General features: G+C 47.4%; 1 protein-coding gene across 3 annotated transcripts in view; it reads left to right on the top strand.

Moving 5' to 3' along the window:
- gli3 (GLI family zinc finger 3) overlaps positions 1-19633 on the top strand; it is an 88759-nt gene that overhangs the window by 27375 nt on the left and 41751 nt on the right. For 2 of the 3 annotated variants that reach the window (XM_030099410.1, XM_030099411.1), the window contains exon 3: positions 7077-7325. In XM_030099410.1, the coding sequence (XP_029955270.1) occupies positions 7077-7325 (249 nt within the window). The remainder of the gene's footprint in view (positions 1-7076; positions 7326-19633) is intronic. The other variant, XM_030099412.1, reaches the window with a different exon arrangement.

Raw genomic sequence — 19633 nt, 5'->3', positions numbered from 1 at the left:
TCTGCTGTGAAAATGTGCAAAGTATTACTTGTGAAATCGTTCGGCGCCTTGTGGATTTGGATGTAAAAAACAATAATGTTGGTTTAGTTAATCGGCATGTAAAGTTCTAAAGAAAAAAGTGTATCCAAATGACACAGAGGGTTGTTTGTTTAATTTCTTTTGACTGAACGTGACTTAGTGCTCACGCAGAAGAGCCCCTCTGTGTGGGAGTAGGCTGAAGGAGTCAGTTAAGTAGTGTTATTTTTATGGCGTTTGGCTTGTAGTTTGGAATTCTGATTGTCATGCTCTCTGGTAGAAAGGCCTCATGTCCCAATGTGACGGGTTAGAAACTGTAAGCATTACCAGCTGCAGCATCAAAGCTCCAGGCATGCTGTTCATTTAACCCAAATCCGTCACACTCATGCGTAGCCCCTGATTCAACCTGTAATGTAGACATTCAGCAGAATGCATTAGACTGCGACTAATGTAGATTTATGGATGGGAATTAATTTCCAACACCTCTCTACCTGTGCTGTGTCAAAGATCGCAGAGTATATTTAAATATACTTGGCTGAGGAGCGGTTCAATAATACAGATTTACAATCATTTATATCGTTTGAGCAAATGTAGCCTGTTATTGCCCAGTGTTGGTTTATTACTTTAATACAGCAGGAGTTTGGGTCAGTGCTGGTCAATAGATGCCTCTAGTGGTAGTTTCGGATCAAGATGATTTGCTTGGTAAAAGTATTATAAATCAGCTTTCAAAAGAATCAAGCTTAATGTTTATGTAGTCAAAGAGACATGACTCGTAAAACAGTTTCTCTTCTGTTTACTGAGCTGCCAAGCAGGTGTAAAAAGACTCTGCAGTAATAGAGCCGGCAGTGAATTAGACAGATCTGAACATCCACAGGCCTAATCACCATGAGAGAGAGAGAGAGCGAGTGAGAGAGAGAGAGAGAGAGAGTCAGTCCACTCTGGATTCAGATGTTCACCAGTCATTGATAAAGTGCTTAGCGGGAAAATTAATGAATCCGGCCTGACTGGTGCAGGGGGGGTTTTGGGGTTGAGGAGGAGGGAGAGGGAGGGGGTGTGTCGGGGGGTAATCCTGTTCCAGCTAAATGGCTGATCCCTCTCATTCCTCAGATATCAAATGTCAAAAGTTAAATTAGCCTGGTAGCCTCAGATATGAGCTAACATGCTTTTAAACGGGGTGGGGGGCGGTGATTCTTGCCCCCATGGGATGGTGGGCAGGTGCCTTTGAAGTGTCTAATTATCCAACTCCTCGTAAGTGCTGGCAAACTATCTTAATGAGGGCCTCAGTGTCAGCGCAATGCCCACGAATACCCACAACGCACTGCTTTCCTTCTCAAGAAAAACACTCATGAATCAGTCTTTTTTTTGTGTGTGTGTGTTAACATCAGAATATACAGCAGTGCAGATCTCAAGTTTGAACTAATAAAAGTTGAGTGAAAGACTTTTATGACTTCATTCAGTACTGAAAGGTGGAAAAGATCCACAGTGGCATTCTGGATCACATTTGATGTGCTTGAAATTGCTGTATTATTTTTTTCAGTTTTATCCAAACTGTTGGCGCTGTGTTTCTTTGCCTTGGCCGAGTATCCATTTCTCTTGGCGAGCCGCTCCTAATCTGAGTGCCACAGACTTGGTCCGGATCACTCTGGTGTCAGAAGTGGGATTCCAACACCGAGACCCTGTGGAAAGCTGGCCCTCTCCGTTCTGGTGGGCGGCTGGCCCAGATTCACCGTAGAAGACCGACCCACTATCCCACGAGGACTTAATTCTGCCCCCGCTTGCCCTCACACACAATCACTCTATATTGTTGCAGAGGACATTATAAATGACTAACAGGTTACAGCTGATGGTAGCTGGCGTGTGACCATCTGAAGCAATGCTAATCCGAGCCAATCAGAGCGCTAAATGGCATCTTTTGCTTTGAAGCCTTGATCAAATGCATCTCTCGGTGTTTGATTCCTCAAAGAATGCAGGCCCAAGGTGCCCTTTGAGTGAAAAACCTTAAAAGCCGTAACTATCCATGGTCAAAAGCGCATCAGTGTTCATTTTAGAGTCAAGCTTTCAGCCCTCTCACTGCAATGCTCATTGCTGCCTCACAATGTGGCCCTGATGAAACGGTAGTGGGGTTTCGGGCTGCTCTATGGTGGGCCTGTGCCCCTAATGGGCGAGCGAGGGGTAGCTAGGGGCTGGCGGAGGCTTGGCACGACACAACCCCGCTGTGAGGCTGATTTGAGGTGAGCGGAGGGAAGGAGGAAAGAGCCAGGCAGGCTTTGATTTTGCCCCTCCCCAGCCTCGGGGCCTGGAGGCTGGGACTGCGAGATGCTGAGCTCCGGGTGCGTCCCAGCAGACCCCCGGCGGCAGAGAAAGAGCGGGCTGGGACCGCGGCGTGCTGAGCCAGGGGGCTGGGGCGTGGGCTGGTCAGAGCCAAATTGAGATGTGGGAGTCGCTGAATTTGCCTAGATGAATATTGAAGAGGGCATTTGCGGTGCAGTGTGGGAAATCAGCACCTCACAATAGACTGTTAGCCAGGAGAGGGAACATCCTGACCTCTCTTTACAATTCAGCCAAACATCAGTCGAACATTGATGTGTAAATAATGTACCGCCACTGATTCCCTCTCTACAGAGAGGAAATCAGACTTGAGTGCAAAGTTTGAGGGAGTGAACTTTATGTTTGCAAGTTTTCCAGAATGTCAGAAAGTATCTTGAGTCCCAACAAATCCGGATATGATCCTGTTGACTTATTTCTGCCTTTTGACATTTTAATTTTGCTGTCAGAAAAGTTGCTGGAAAGGCCCCCATTTTCAGCCGAACACTGAAATCCCGTTCAGAGCTGCTCACCTTCTCGCTGTGCAGAACTAGACCTTGATGTGGCGAAGGCGCCGAGCTTCCCGTGGCATTGAGCTCATCAGCCGAGAAGTTGATCAGAAAAATACCTCACACAATTGCCATAATCCTCCACACTCTTGTTGTTGGGTTTTGTTGAGTTTGAGCACTCTCTCTCTCTCTGTCTCTCTCTCTCTCTCTCCCCCTTGTAATTCAGCCTGCGCTAATCGTGAATGATTCCCTCTGTCTTTAGCGCCGGTGCCAGGGCCGGTGAATCAGGTACATAAGCCTAAGCTGCTTGGAGAGGTGCTCTTATTAAACTCCAGCCAGCTGCTGGAATTTTTCTTCCCCCTCTCATTGTTAATTGGCTAGTCTCGAGTCTTACCCGGGAGTTGATTTGCAAGAGAAAGAAAAAAAAGGAGCAAGAGATTATTGCACAGGAGGAGAGGAGCTTTGAAGAAGTGCTTTGTGATTTCACTGTATATCCTTCACTCCTCTTCTGCTCGTCCATGTGCTCCCCAGCCAAAACCTGTTTGTGCCACTGGTGAATGTGCTTTGAGAAGTTAGAAGGTGGAAAACAGCGTAAGTCTAGCTTTGGCTCAGAGGTACAACAACAACACCTCCTCCTCTGATTTTTAGGCTTTTACAAACCGGCATTGCAGTGTGCTGTGGCCCTTTGTGCGCCCCCCTGAAACACGCATGTCCCAGCTTTAAGACACTCGCGCTGAAGCTGGAAGGCAAATGTTTAAGAGTGAGGGACAGATTGGCATGTGGAGGAGCAACAATCCCCGTTCTTAACCTCTGCCTTGAAGAAAATGCCTTCAATAACAACAAGCCAAGTGTTTTGTTTCACTTTCTGTTTCTTGGAGCTGGCTGGGCACCCTTAACTTTAGCCCCCTCCTTGTCCCGGAGCCCAACACTCAGAGGTATTGGCCCCACTCCATATCTCATTATCTCTTTCAAAATTTCACTTTGTCATTGCATCCACGCACTCTTTCATACCAGCACATTAAAGGGCATGCATAGTGTTTTCTTGAAAGGTATTTGAAGCAGAATCTTACAATGGAGAGCCCAGACAAGGGGAAAAAAGGGAGAAACCTGGGTTTTAGGATTTAATGAGTGGCTTGCTGGGGGTGAAGGAACGATAGAAACCAAGTGAGTGAGAGCAATAGAGAGTGCATCTGTAGAGGGTCAGAGAGAGAGAGAGAGAGAGAGGAGAAAGAGTAGTGAGGGAGGAAGAATGCAGGAATGGAGCACCAGGTACCATTATAGTGGCAGAGAAAGCTCCTGAAATACTAGAGCCGGGGCGTGTGCTCTGATCAGGACGGCAGTGAGCACAATTACCTTCTTTTCAAATCCTTCAGTGACACTGCGGGAGGAAGGAGGACTTTGAAACTTGAAAGGCAGGAGCTCGCTTTCAACCTCAAACGCGAGCAGGAAAGGGCTCTGAAATTTGTTCAGTGCTCCCCATCCACCATTAGCTTGTTTCTTCCTCTCGCCTCCAGGCATTTAAGCGCTTTTTGAAAAGATGTTAAGAAATTCAATCACCATAGAGAGAGAGCGGGATAGTTCTTTTTTTTCTGTTTTTTTGAGAGGCATGCTTTCCTCTGGTCCACAGAGGACCGGCCTGCTGCTTTTGTGTTGTGCTGAATAGACCTGCAAACTGGTAGCGGACTGGATGCGGCAACCATGGGAAAAGAGAGGGAAATAAAAGAGGAATGAAAAATGAGGGAGGGAGAAAGGGAAAGGGGTCTGCTGGGCGGATGGTCAGAGTTAGAGAAGTGTTGCAGGGCTGAACTTTTCAAAGTTGCGATTGTTTACCTGTGTCAGGTCTTGTCTTCATTAGCTCTATTTCTTGACAGATGTTCGACATGCTATAAGGATACGAAAACTTTCCTCCTGCAAAGGCAGGCAGCGCAGAGGCAGCAAGAAGAAACATCTGACTCCAGACTCGCTCTCTTCCACTGCGGAGTCAAACAGTCAGTTGACCCTTGGGCTGCAGAGTGTTTGTTTAACCATTTAAGGTGCTATGAACTGAAGTAATGAAGCCCCTTAACTTGGTATATGGTGGAATGGAGAAACCCCCCTCCTTCATTTTGCCAGGGTGAATGCAGGGGGATGGTAGGACTGTGACAGTACTGTGATTGAACTATTAGCTGCTTGACCTCCCTGCGAGGAGACAGACGGATCTTGAATCGCAGTGTGGGTCGCCGAGGAAGAAAACGGCAGGAGGGACAAGAAATATGCAAACAATTTGATGTTTTCGGTTTAGATTGTTTTCATAAGTTAAATCACACAGAAGTAATGAATCTATTCATAAAGCATCAAGCTGTGTGTGGAAATAAGTACGAGAGGACGAGCTCATAAATATTTAGACACATTTTACTTTTAAAAACGTTACGCTGGATTTTTTTTTTTCAGATGTGAAGATGCTGGGGTAAACAGAGCTGCACATCGCTACGAGGTCTTCCCTCAGCAGTGTTTGCTCCACGCTTTATGGTCTCGACTTCCTCAATCCATGTCGGGAGATGAACTCAATTCCGAAATCCCTTTATGTTAATATTGCGCTTTGCAAGCGCAGACCTATTAATCCAGCTTTAACCGTATAAGTTGCATTATTCCCTTAATAAGATCACTGGCTGTGCCGTATAGGATTAAATACTTATATCATAACTGACACTGTCATTTCCCGCGGATGAGAGCGACTTGCCTCTCTGGCTGTCAGTTCCGCGTTAAGAATCCTTGAATCTGCTGCCAGCACTGCGCCCGAGCACCGCCGGCCCGAACGCAGGTAATGGATGTGGGAGAGAGAGAGAGAGAGAGAGACGAGAGAGAGAGGAATAAAAGCAGTACCCTTGGGTCGCTCCTCATGCTACTCCCAGTCTCATTCACTCTTTCTGTTTCTCTCTCTTAACCTCCTCCTTTCTGATCGCTTCTGTTCTTCTGTGAAGTGGTCCAGCACTATGGCAGCCCTCTCCAGTGCTTAAGGTAGCGCTCTTTAATCTGGCCCGCTCCTCTGTTTCTAATTGGCAGTGGGATGCTGTTGGGTTGCAGCACGTAGTGGGGGAGCCACTCCACACCGCTGGCCTGCTGATACTACAGAACCTCTGGCGCCGGCACAGCGGCGTTTTGCCAGGTTCTCACTCAGGGACATTAATGCAGGAAGGAACATTGGAGCGTACTGATGACCAGCAGCGTCGGCGGTGAAACCATGATCGCATTCTCTGTAACCAAGGATAAACATGGAGATCAGGAACAGTGGGGTTTAACTTAGAAATCTGCCTCAGGGCAAAAAGTTAATGGTTGCACAAACTTATGTATTTATCTGGAGGGTCTAGATGTAATCAGTGTAAGCAAAGGAGGTAAAATACATGCATTTATCACTGAAATACTAGTAGTCTAGAGATTGTTTACAAAAGGAAGAAACAAGATGAAATTGATTCGCCAAGAAACATCTGGCTTGGAGTTGAATATTCAAACTAGTCAATATTCTAAACATTTTTTTTCGACCTCTCAGTGCATTTCAGTCTTGAAGTAATGAGTAAATACACAAACGTGTCTGTTCCACAATAAAATAAGTCTGACAGATTCCCAGATATGCCACAGCACTTTGAATTGCTCTCAATGGCATCGTACTGCAGAGCGGACTAATACCAGGTCAGGAGGCTGGCTAACCCTCATATATGTCAGATCAGAGGTCTGGCCAAAGGTCAAAGGTCATGTGTCTTTGGCGGAGCTCAGCCCTTGAACTCGGCTCACATTTATCCGCTTTTACACCGCATGCCAAGAAACTTTCTCCAGAGACCCCACTCCACCTGATTTCTGGGTTAGACGGAGAGATTTAGTCTGAGAGCGAGGGGGCTGAGGGGCGGCGGGGGTGAGGCGGAGGGCGGAGGAGAGAATGGAGGAGGGCGGGGTTGATGCAGACCACGACGCTTATTAATGGGCAGTTTGGAATGTGGGCAGAAAGCCTGTGTTCCCTCCTCCATGACAATCAGTTTCTGTATAAAGAGAGCAGACTGTGCTCAGTTTAAGAACATACTTCCTGTGTTATTTCTATAATTGAGAAATTGGCCTTTTTAAGCATACTTGTCCACAAATTGCTCATAAACTCACATATATGTATCAGATTGGATTCAGATGTGCACGGTTGACGTCCCGCCTCCCTCTTTAACTGCTCACTTTATGTAAACGGACTTCCTCACAGCCAGATCTGTAACTTTTCTTTCCCCCCCCCAGCAGAGGACGAGAGTTCGGGCACGCCTTACCACCGCGAGAGGCGCAATGCCATCAGCTCCCAGGCCGCGACGCCCGGCGCCCCCGACCGGAGCGTGACCGAAGAGCCCTCCACCTCCACGGAGGAGCGCCCCTCCCTGCTGAAGAAGGAGCTGCACGGCTCCCTGCCCCACTTGTCCGACCATGCCCTGCCGTACCGGGGCACGCTCTTCGCCATGGACCCCCGCAACGGCTACCTGGACTCACACTATCGTAAGTCCACTCACCTCAGAATGCTTTTGTTTTTGTTGTGTTTTGTCTTTTTTAAAGTAGAAAACTTGTAAGCCGACTGTGTAAAAGTTAGGGAACTCCTCAGCTCAAGGACATGTTTGTAGCACCCGGAGCGCCGAGGCCAAGCCTGCCTCTTTACTGTAGGTGAGAGGCAGGACTGCCAGATGCTTGATTAAGTCTGACAGATTAGCCCTTCTCTTGCGCTCGCGCTCGCTGTCTACGCACACATCCAGACACACACTTGTGAACACATGCACGCACGCTTGTCTTGTTTTTTGTGCCTGGGAAGTTAGTATGGGGAACGGCCGGCGCAGCTTCTTAATTCCCTCATTAGGGGCCTGTCTGAACACAGTACTCCGCTTTCTCTCATCAACACACACTTCAAAGCCCCAAAGCAGCGCCGAGTCAAACCTCACCACCCCCTACTCTGCCTCTCTCTCTCTCTCTGGGACTCGGAGGCTGTGTGAGAGAAAGAGAGAGAGAGCGGGAGAGAGACTACCGGAGACGAAGCTCAAGAGATTGAGGTGAGGGAAGAACCGCGGCCCGAGTGAGATAGTGAAGATAATTCGAAACAAAGGTCAGATAGACAGTAGTGGTTAGATAAAAGTGAAGCTGTGTGTATTTGGAAAGGGAGAACAGGAGATAGATGTTAGGGGAGTAAGAGTCCTGATTAGGGGGTTAATTTGGTAGCCACTGTAGCCAAGACTTCGCCTGCTGACAAGGATTTGATGTGATGGCTTGTTAGGTTTGGTAATATTGGCACTGAATTGGTGCAGACAGAGCGGGGCAGAAGGATTTTTAATCCAGTGGCAATAATGAAAAGTCCAGTGGAGCCCGACGTTATACTGTATCTCTATTTATTCAGCCACTTCATTAGCCGCTGCTCCCTGCTTGGGTGCCTGGGAGTCACCAAGGTGCCTCTTTAAGGGAAAGGTTACTTAAAAGTAGGCGATGGTGCTGTGGACAGGGCCCTCGAGGGCAGAACATTACTGCCCATTACATCCTGACCTAACTCAGCAACACTGCCACTTCTCATTTTATGTATGTGTGTGGGGATGTGTGAAGGAGCTCTGGTGGTTCCAGACCACTGAAGCCTTGTAGCAGGAGTGGGGGGGTGGGGGGGGCAGGGAGGGTCGGGGATTTTGGGGGAGGGGGGGGGGGGGGGGGTCATTCAGAGGCATGGGGTCATGCGGAAAAGTCACAGTCTGTAATGGAGAGTTCAAAAGCAGCAGAAAAAGTCAAAAGGGCTGTAGAGCTTCAAGAGGCTTTCTTTGTGCAGCCAGACTTCAAGAGGCTTGAAGACTGCAATCATGTGGAGCAGAGTAGAGTACGGCACTGTGATAACAGCAAAAAGCTACATATGTATCATGCACGTAGATTTTACTCTCCTTTTACAGCACCCCTCCCCAAAAAAAAAGTCTGATTTTGACCTTTGGGCATCAAACCAGATGATCAGTGATTACAAAAAGAAGAATCGGTAAAATGAATTGTCACTCCAGATAAATAGGAATCACTCCGAAAAAATGATAAATCAACACTAACAGGTTAAGAAAGTGAATGAATTCTGGTGTTGTTCATTGATGTTTTCCTGTCTTGCTGTGTTTGGGGAGACATATGACCTGAGATGAGAGCCCCGCTGTGTAAAACGCCTCCTCCTGGCCCCAGGTGTTGAGGACACGGGGTGTCCCTGAAGGCGGCGGTCCCATTCTGTCTGATTGAACCCGCTACCAGAGCTCAATCCCCATGAGCGCCGCCACGTCTTGAGGGTCAGCAAGAACGAAAAAGGTCCCCTTAAACCTCCACCCCCTCCTCCCCTCACCTCCCCTCACCTCCACTCAGCAGCTTTGAACCAGAAGCCTGTAGCATCTGTCGCCACTCCAGCACCACAAGGTGTAAAAAAGCCGCTGGCTCCTGTTCTGGTTTCTGATTCCACACACACACACACACACACACACACATGTTAGACACTCACACACTCCATCAGTGGCGAGGCCTCTCTATGAGGGCTTTGTCACCTCCTAAATTCATCCCAGGTGTGTGTGTGTGTGTGTGTGTGTGTGTGTGTGTGTGTGTGTGTGATGGAGAGGGGGCTCTAAGCCGTTGTGCTGTGCTTGCACGCCGCGCCACGCCGCGCAGCAGACAGCCAGGTAAATCCGATTACTCTTAGCACTGGTGTGTGTCAGTAGTTAATGTGCCTAAATGCGGCGGCACCTGCCGCCTCCCCACACCTGGCTGCCGGATCGTTAGCGTGGCGGCGGAACGCCGGGAGGTGTGGGAGTTGAGCAATGAGAGGGGAGAGGAGTGGGGGCTGCGGGGTTTATCTTCAGGGGTCTGGGTAAATCTCTGCTTTTCAGCCACACTTGCCATCTCCCACTCCTCTTGCGTCGTTGGCCTAAGACTGTGTTTACTCTGGTTTTTAAACCCACTTCAGGCCAGAAAGGAGGAGGCACCAAGGAAACTCCTATTGTCAGCATTAGCTAATCGTGGCGATGCCTAAAGTCTTAGCCGCTTTTCTTGGGCAAACACTGGATAAGAGTCCATATCCTTCTTACCAACGCTCTAATACATGAGGCTTTGGCTGTGGGATCAGAAAGAAAGGATTGAGATGAGGATTAATGAGGGAGAAATCTTTCTTTATAATTGTATGGAAGCATGAATGGGATGCACGGCGTTGACATCTGTTTACATTGTGTGCTGATTAGCCGGTCAGCAGTCCTAAAGCATAAGTGAGCCCACTCGCTGGCAGAAGCAAGTCGACATCCTCTGAAGACGCCCTCTTCTTTAAACGGTCTCCGTGCTGCCCTTCTCTGCCAGCCTAAATGCATCCGTGGAGGGAATAAAGTGCATCCTTTTCAGTGGCTCTCTTGCTTGTGTTCAAACTTGGAAGGAAGGCAGCAAGAGGAGATGATGCTTGAGCATTTTGGTAATCATGTGTGCTATAACACACGCTTTGTGACTGTATAGAATCTTTGTCATAGAAGGGAACTGGTGGAAGCAGACTGGAAACACCAGGGTCGTTCTCTTCGAGACGTGCTTCAAATTTAATATCAAGCTTGTATCTTCATGTGGAAGCTTCAGTGAGGGACATTTGTCTGTAAGAATAAGTGCAGCTTAAACATATTTTCATCATGACAATCACCCACATCAGACATTTTGAGGTATTTCACTCATTGTATAGGATTTTATTTGCAACTAGTTGCATGTCAAAAGCACTTGAAACTAGTTAAAGAGCATAAATCAATTAGACCCTCTATTAAAGTGCACATAAAAGCAGATGTTCTTGAGATAGAATATAGAAATGCAATGGATGTTAAACACAATAGAAAGACCTGCTTAAGAAAATAATCACAACCGTTTTAGTTGCATTGGGAAATTGTAGAATATGAAGAAAATCCAAGATATTCAGGCCATGATATGTGATACAGTCCACTGGTTTGACAAGTAATGACCTATTTGTGTCCTCAGTCTTTCCTTGGTTTCCCTCTTTTCAAAGATCTAACCCAGATCTGGGTGCTCGGACCTAATCCCTTCACTAAAGCCTCGCTGTTCTCCACTGATCTCAGAAACCAACCCAGCTAAGCTGAAGGCAGTGGAGGTGTAGAGCTTTTGGCCAGAGGATTCCTTCACATGTATCGCGCTAACCCTGCTCTCTGAGCCCGGCCAGAGGTGACCGCCGCAAGGATCACAGCCGACCTGCACTCTGGGAAAGCTGCAGAGAACACTGAGCCCCGATGTGAAACCAGCCCTGGGGCTTTAGGGTGTAGTCGGGGTGGTGGATCGTCCGGTCGCAGAGGTTAAACTGTAAACTGCTGCGCTGAGCTGATCTCGGGTCCACTCGGCCGTAGCACGCCATCCGCCGCCTTGGCGTCACTCCGTCTGACTTTATATCAAAACGCAGCTGACCAGTGAACTGAGCGAGCCGGCTGTCATCAAACTCGCTGCGATCCGCGCTGCAATAGCTCCGGACTCTGCAGTTAATTAAAGGGCTTGGAACTGCGAAAGGTCCGTCTGTCAGGCTTGAAATAATAAAAGGAGAAAAGCAAAATGAGCGATAAACTGCGTGCATACAGAAGGGGGGGTAAAAAAAAAAAAAAGAAGTTGTGGGTCTGTTGTGAAATCACATTCAAAGAGCAAACTTTCAAGTCTCTAGTCGGTTTAACTGTGACAACTGGCAGGGATGCAGGTTCAAACGTCCTCCCCCCAAAGAGCCGGGGAGTACAGAGGGGAGCCTGGGGTGAGAGGACACGTGCCTGTTTCAAGGGTAAGTGTTTGTCTTTGTGATTGTTTCAATATTGGCTTTTTGAGCGCGGTGGCACGGCGTCGTCCCCCAGCGGTGTGCCGGCGCAGAGGAGCCCGGGGCACACTGCAGGCAGTGGAGAGGGATCCCTTCCATCCACCTCCTTTCATCAAGAAAGAACAACACGGGCCCGCGCTCCGCCGCGGCCCCTTGGTCCAGCGCACCAGGGATAATCAGATGATCCCCTTTTATACAGCTTATTAGAGGCATCTCATGCTGTAAGATAGGCAACACACTCGCACGCACATGCCCCTTTGTAGCGCTTGATGATTTAAGAGGGTTAAGCGGAGTTTTGAAGTGCTTCGACGACGCACTTTCCTACCATCTTAAGGTCATGCGGCGCTCTTATGGCAAAGCTGATGAATGTGAAACCGAACATCTCCGAATAATGGTCGCTCTTATTAACAATGACAAGATTAAATGCAGAGGGGGCTGAGAAGAATTAAGTAGCATTTCCGGAGAGCCCGAAGATGCTTAAAAAACAATACTCAGCATTTCTTAGTATCATCGCAGCAACATCTGTCACCGACGCCTTTTCAAGTGTGGTTGGTTAAGTCAGTCCAGTCGCAGAGGGATGCAGGAACAATGGCACATTGTCGATGTGAAGGCTTAAAATGAAGATTTGTTGGATCATGTCCCTCCAAAAGGGGGGAATAAACTGCATCAAACACCACAGGCAACAATAACATCAGGCACTGTGCTACCAGAACAAACGTTGACAGGGGCTTCCTCTCGGCTGTCGGGTTAAAGCCACAGCACTACGAGCCTGTTCTCCTCTTCCTTAAGTTACCCTGTAGTCTCCAGTCGGATAATCACCTCTGTGTTCTGCGGGAGCATCAAGAGTTTCCAGGCCTTTCAACATGTTTGTTTTTTCTGTGTATCCAAATCTCATCAGTCCTCTCTCTCTCTCTCTCTATTTGCGTTCCTCTCACATCGTGGCGAAGATAAGCACCCTTATCCCTTTCACCAACAACCCGTATCTCGCGCTCGCCTCTGGAGGGTCACAAGTATATATTGTTCTACATGGAGGGGAGGCTGATGAACACGGGGTAATTAAAATGTTTCTGAGTGTGAGATACCGCTGGAGGAAAGAGAGCCACAGCTGACTGAGAGGGTGTAAGTGAGGGGGTTAGAAGAAGGGAGAAGAACCGGGGAGCCGGGGAAAAGGAAGGAAGGAGGAGGAGGCGGTGGGGGGTGGGGGGATGTAACAAAGCAGAAAATGAAGAGAGACATAAAAGAATGGGAGCTCAAGGAGGTCAGGCCCATCACAGGCTTTAGTGTTGCCTTCAAAGATGCCTGGGACAGGTGGCAGCTCCAGACAATCTCGCACCACAGAGCAGCATCCTCTCAGGAGGAGATAAGGGATTCCTCCATCCAGGCTCTCTCTCTCTCTCTCTCTCTCTCTCCCCCCTCCCTCCCATCTCGGGGGTTCTCCCAGACGGGCTGCTTTGATGTGGCTCAGTGTGATCGGGCAGCTGTAGGCCACGGGGCTGCGGCAGCGCTGCTGGGCCGCTGGGCCGGCGGACCGTTGGGATCCGACCGGAGCGCGGCTCAATCAGCGGGGCTCTCCGGTGCCCGGCACTTTCAGGTCTCATTAAAGCACTCCGGCAGGGTTAATCCTCTTTAAGGTTTACACGGGCCCCGGTTTGTCTCTCTGCCCGGGCCGAGGGAACCCCTGGGCGCCACCTGCGTGACAAAGACTCAAATCGCTGTGACACAAGTTCCTTCCGTCTGCGCTCCTCCTTTCCCCTCGCTCCACAGCTCCCTCTTGCCTTCCCCGGTGCATTCTGCCTCTTCTTTCCTCCCCTTCCCTTGATAGTACCTAGGCCTGGTTGTAAGTCTTTTAGGATTATTTGGGTGGAATCTGTTGACAGGGGTGCAGTAAATGGATTACAACTTTGTCCTTGTTTTTGGGATGCTGTGAGGAGGGAAAGGGGAGAGATCAGGAGCATGTGCTTTGAATAATGAGCGAGGCAAAGAAAGAGAGAGACCGAACGCGGGATTAACTCAAAGAATTAGGAAAACGATGCAAGAGTGAGCGAGAGGGTGAAAGAGAGGGTAAGGTGACATCGATACAAATAGTACAGAGAGAGAGAGAGAGAAAAGGAGAATGGGAGAGCTGCACATGCCGGTGCACTCATAAGACCTCATTTGTTTGGAAGAATGAGGCGCTATCTGGCCCCGCAGAGCGCTGAATCCCTCTGTCTGATTCCTGCACCACCAGGTTTCTTTAAGTTCACTCACTGGAGAGGGATGAACCGTGGAAATTCACTTTCATAAATACTTGACGTGGATCATAAGGCCTTCAGTCTACATAATAATAACTACAGTCAGGAGTTAAAACCAACTAGAAGAACCGTTTTTAACAAGTTTTACTTGAAAATGAACTTCAGTTTTTTTTTTTACTGCCCAGCTGTGGACAGCGACCTCTCAGCATGACTCAGGATGGAAGCTCTGTCCACCGTTCCCAAGCAGTGTGCAGGTCATTAGAATGCAGGTGTACGAGCCTCACGGAGAAACATGCAGTTTTAGCCTCACCTGCATCAGGGGCCTGAAGAGGAGCTGTCACTCGGGGCTGCTGGAGGTCACTCTGTCCGATTGCAGCTGCGCCAGTCACATGGACAAGGTCACCGATACGACCTTGACTCACGCATGTGTTGCACTGAATCAGAATACCTTATCATAGATGTTCTCTCATGCATGAATCTAAAGGAGACTTTAAAAACAAACATATTCCACATGTAAAGGTAAAACAAATCTACTTTTGTCCTCATAAAAGCCCAAGTCTGAAATGAAGATTTGACTTTGCAGCGGCTTTATATTTTTGGAGAGCCAATCTTGCTTGAAGCAAAGTCCCTGTGAGTTAACCCGCGGTTTAAATCAGCTCCCTCTTCTCCAAAACGTCTTGTTGTTTGGAGAAGTTGTTGCGTGAGAGGTGTAGCTTTGCGTTTCAGTAGCTAAACCGCTGCGTCTTTTCCCCAGCTGGGTGGGGAAGCGGAGACTGGAGGGTGTGGAGCGAGGGGGAAAGGGCCAACGCAGAGCTCTTTGTTCTGCTCCCCAGATTGTCCCAATCTGGAGAATTTCTGCAAATATAGGAGATGGATTGTTGCTCTGCTGAGGCCTGGCCTTCACTTCCTGATCCATACTGGGATTCAGGGAGAGGGAATTGAAAAAGAAGGTGCAGGACTGAGGCTGGATGGAGGAGGGCCCTCCATCTGCTGAGGAGCTGAAGATTGATTTGGCTCCGTAAACGTCTTTCATATGTTGCTGTGAAATATGTGTTTGTCCCATGACAAGACAAGAATTCTAGTTCATTGTCAAAATTTTGAGGTTTTTTTTCACATTATAGAAAATCATTAATATGTGCTGGAATCCATAAAGAACTAAAAGCAGCACTCTTCTTGCCTCAGAGCATCTTCCTCCTACCAAATGAGCAATAACATGATGCTTTTTCTAACACAAAGTTGCTTTTTTCATGTTCTTCATATAGAAAAGTGTTTCCATTAACATTTTTTGAGCATGTTGTGCTTGTTAGATGTAAAACAATCTTTATAGAGCTTATAGTTTCTGACTCACTCTTGTTTGCATTACAGTTATATTTACTTCTCTTCACAAAGATGTGTTGTTATTAACAAAATTCCACCCTTTACCTTTCATTTTCATCAAGAAATAAAACTCCTGGGCCTCCCCTGAACCCCAGATCTCCCCTTCTTTTCCCCTTGTGTCTCTGTTGCAGCCCTAAAGTAGGCAAATAAACCCTGCCCTACTGGAAACGGCGAGTTTAAATCATAAGGTTTTGCATGAAAAGTGCTGCATATCTTCTGAATGATGTATGAGTAAACCAAATCCTTGGAGGGAGGGTAAAAAAAAAAAAAAAAGAGGGCCCGCACTTAACTTGGCAAACATTGGCACAAAGAGATGAGCTGCTCTCACTTTAAGTCCCAGAGCAAATATGCATAGACGTGTAGAACCACGACGAGAAAGAACGGGCATTGACTGACTTGTTCAGTCTAGACAAACAAATTACATCTGACAGCGAGCGGCGGAGGAATGTACACTCCAACGGGAAGCCTGTTATCGTGCAGACGGCTCGCTTTTTACCGCTCATTTTCTCTCCTCTGTTCTCGTTTTCTCTCTTCTCCCCGGCGTTAATTACTTTTACCCACAGAAAGACCGTTCGTGTTCAAGGGTGTGTGAGCGCAACTGAGCAGAGAGTTGGAGGAGGAAAAAAAAAACAAAAAAACAAAGGAGAACATAGCGGAAGAGAGGAAAAAAAAAAACCTATTGATTCACAGAGGAAGGGCAGAGTGTGATCTGCCAGCCGTGCGTATATGATGAATGGCAGAGAGATTGGCAAGCCGGCACTTAACATTCTTCTGTTATTTAACCTCTCTGCTGGCTTTCTTCTCCCGCTTTCACACTATTGCTCTTCACTGAATAAAGACTGTTTTTTTTTTTTTTTTATCTCCCTGCTCTCCAGTGTTGCATACAGTACAGAAAGCTCTGCACAGCAAGAACATTAGGCTAATTTATACAGCGGTAATTAGGCCATTAGACCTGAAACAATCTGGGACCTGTAATTAAGCAAAGCGCTCCAAAAGTCAACAGCAACTCCCATTGAGCTTAGCTAAACAGTCTCCCAAAGTGTTATTTACATGTCCAAACAGCTTGAGGTCTCAGCGTAAGCAAACGCGATGAAGAGGAGGGGCGGCGCGGAGGGGATTGATCGGGGAGGGGGCCTGCCGTCACGCGAGCGGCGGCGGCTTCCAAACCTTTAGCGCTCGTAGTCGGTCTCGGGTTTCTTTAACTGCGACTCGTGGCCGACTGATTAAAGATGAAAGGCTCAGCGTCACGTTTCTGGAGGAAAGTGGGATCAAAAAAATTGCCCAGACACAGTTGGCCAGTCAGAAAAAAAAATGTGCTAAATCTAGTGGATTTTTTAGAAAAATATGCAATTTTTGTTTTATCTTGACAGTGTTGAATTTTCAATCTCGTAATAAAACTGTCTGCTGAAAACGTTTCTAGTTACGAAAAAAGCCTCCAAAAGTTTGTCAGTATCAACTTGTCATTTTGTTGTCTCCATAAAACACACCATAAACAGTTATCTCCAGTCGCACCAGGACACGAACCCGGCCATGCACATCATAAACTGCAACATCTCAACACCGCCGCTCATAAAAATAGTTTACAGTATACAAGTCAGCGCTGTTAGAGCTCTTCTCTTAGGACACGAGACTCTCTTAAGTAGAAGTCGAAAAGTCCTGGCTGCGAAATGTTTTTTTAGTAAAGAAGGAAGTTCCCCTTAATTTTTTTCTGGTTTGTTTATTGAATATTTATTTATTTTTTTTTACATCTGTTTACAATGTTTTTTTTTTTTTTTTTTTTTTTTTGCCGTTTTGCATCTGCTGTGCATAAAACTCTGAAAGTCCTAATGTCATGTCTGACTCTAATTTGGTTGCACATTTGATTCATTTCACAATCTGAAAAGCTCAAATTAAATTTGAAGAAACAAACCACTTTTGACAAAAAGCTAAAAAAGAAAAAAGTGAAGAGTTAATACATTTGTTTTAGTGAATAGACAGTAGAACTTGTGTCAGATTTAATAGTTCATGATCTGTTACTCAGATTCACATATGATTACCAGAAATGTAAAATAAGTCAAACCTGCTCTAACTTTTTTGACCTTTGTTTATAAGAGGAATCTGGGGAAAAAAAAAAACAATTTACATTTCAAGAGGTCAGACACTTCTTAGTATCTTCAACACCAAAAATGAAACAGACCCAAATCTAAATCCTTCCTTTTGTGCGTCAAAGTCATGTTCACGCGCTTTTATTCACTCCTAGAAAGAATCAGCAGAAGTTGCAAACATGCAAACAGCCGAAGTCGGGAGCGTCTTTCATGCGCGGCGGCGCTGCGAGCTGCGGAGTGACTGCGGGCCTCGCTGCAGACGAGCGTGCCTCAGCAGTGAGATCATGAGCGGGGAGAGAGGTGGCATAATGAAATCTGGCAGTCACAACCCCGGCACAAGCTTCATATGTTCCACATTAGCAATTCTACAAACCTCTGGAGCAGGCCCCGGCAGCCCGTTCCCTCACTCCGCCTTAGTCGCTTATGACAATCTGTCAGTGACTCTTTGTGCTCTCGCAGCGGAGCGTCGACGAGCGCCGCGGTGTTTATGGAAGAGGGCTTCGTCCTCGAGCGGTGGGTGACACTCTGCTGAGAGCGGAGTCACTGAACTCTCACCGGAGGAGGAGGAGGAGGAGGAGGAGGATACGGGGCTCAGGTTTTTACCGTCAAGACAATAAGTTCACCGTGCTGAGTTGACAACAACAATAAAAAAAAAAAAAAGAAAGCAGGAAAGGAAATGGTTTGCATTATCAACACTGAAATCAGAATTGCGAGTGGCAACTGAAATCACACCACGTACGTTCCGAAGCTCGGTGAGGATCCTCCGTGGAAAAAAAAAAAAAAAAACTTCCATTATGAAAAGAGATTAACCAATAAGGATATTTCAAATGATCTGCTTTGGGCTTTATCCTCCTCCCTTTGTCCTCCCCCTTCTTTTGAAATTATTCAACTGTCCAATAAAGGACGAGGCAATTACTATCCGCTCTTTAATGAAGCGGAAACTGGCTTTTGGTCCTGAGCATGGTGTGTTTGCGTTGAATTACAATTAATGAGCCTGGTCAAAGTGTGCTTCTAATTGCCCTTTCATTAGGACCCATTTGTAATCATGTCTTAATGACTTCCTTCTCCTAAAAGACTGAAAAAGAGAAAAAAAATAATAAGACAAAAATGAATGGTGCAGCTCGGAAAAGTTGCACCGAGGTCATTAAAGTGTTGGTGAAGAGTTCCGAGGAGCTGCTGAATCAGTCTGGAAGCTCTGAAAATCATTACTCTTCCTCCGTTTCAAAACATTAAACAGAAGTTTTCAAACTGCGGTGTCCTCTGTTTACAGAATCCTAACGTTCATGGGTTGAGATGTTTCGTTTCGGCCCTCTTGACTTGGCCAAACGGCGGTTTACCAGACGCAACCCGGGCAAAACTGCGGCGATTGCATTTTCCATTAGGAATGCCGGGGCTGCTGCGGTGTGTGGCCTCAATGGGAAGGTAAAAACTGTGACGCGTGTTTTGGCTCCCCGTGTGCCTTCCAGCTGTATTCTGCACTTTGAGGATGAGAATACCCCAGAATATCCAGAAGAGCAGGGGCAATTTAGTCCGGGAGTAAACAGTAAGGAGTCCCTACAGGAAACACTGGAGATGGATTGCAGGATGAAGCCCCCCCCTCCTCCTCCTCCTCCTCTTTCCTTTGCTCTCTGTTCTTTGTGACTGTATACATTCCCTCCAGTGACACGAGGGCTGTTTGCCTTGCTAATGGAGAGCCGCGCTCATGTAAAAGAGGTGGCGGACTCTATTTAGATAGGGCCGTGGTAAAGTAAACTTCTGAGTCGGATTTAAATAAACCTCGGCGGAACGGTTCGCCGCGCGGCAGAGTCGTGGGCAGCAGCCAGAGGAGCGAGGGAGGGAGGGGGGGAGGGGGGGAGTGATGAGAGAGTTCGAAAAAGGGGTCCAGTCACGGTGCAGAGTTGCGCTGAGTGAGGAGCTCCAGAGACATAAACAAAAGGGGGGATCTGGGTAATTCAATGAGGAGTGGCGGATGTGGGAATGAAGGTGCATGTTACGGGGGCGAGAGGGTGGAGCTTTCTTCTTTTAGAAGAAAAAGAAAAACAGAAGAGATTTCACAGTTTGTAATCTCTCAAGTCGTCCCACGTTGGCCAACATGACAGAAGTTACTGTGAAGTTCCCGCTATGTGGGCAGGGATGAGTGAGATTAGAGAACATGGAGCTTTTACTCCCAGCGAGCTCCAACGCGGCGCAGAGACCCCGGCAAACCTTAAATGTTCATTTCCGTGTCTGACAGCCGAGGGCCGGCGGCCCAGGAGTTGAGCTGTGGAGAGTAAACAAAGCTGATTCTGCCCTTGTCTACCAGCA

This window comes from Salarias fasciatus, chromosome 9 (genome assembly GCF_902148845.1).
Source record: "Salarias fasciatus chromosome 9, fSalaFa1.1, whole genome shotgun sequence".
NCBI classification, from domain to species: Eukaryota; Metazoa; Chordata; class Actinopteri; order Blenniiformes; family Blenniidae; genus Salarias; species Salarias fasciatus.
The sequence above is the reverse complement of the archived record's forward strand: the minus strand, read 5'-3'. Positions and strand labels throughout refer to the sequence as shown.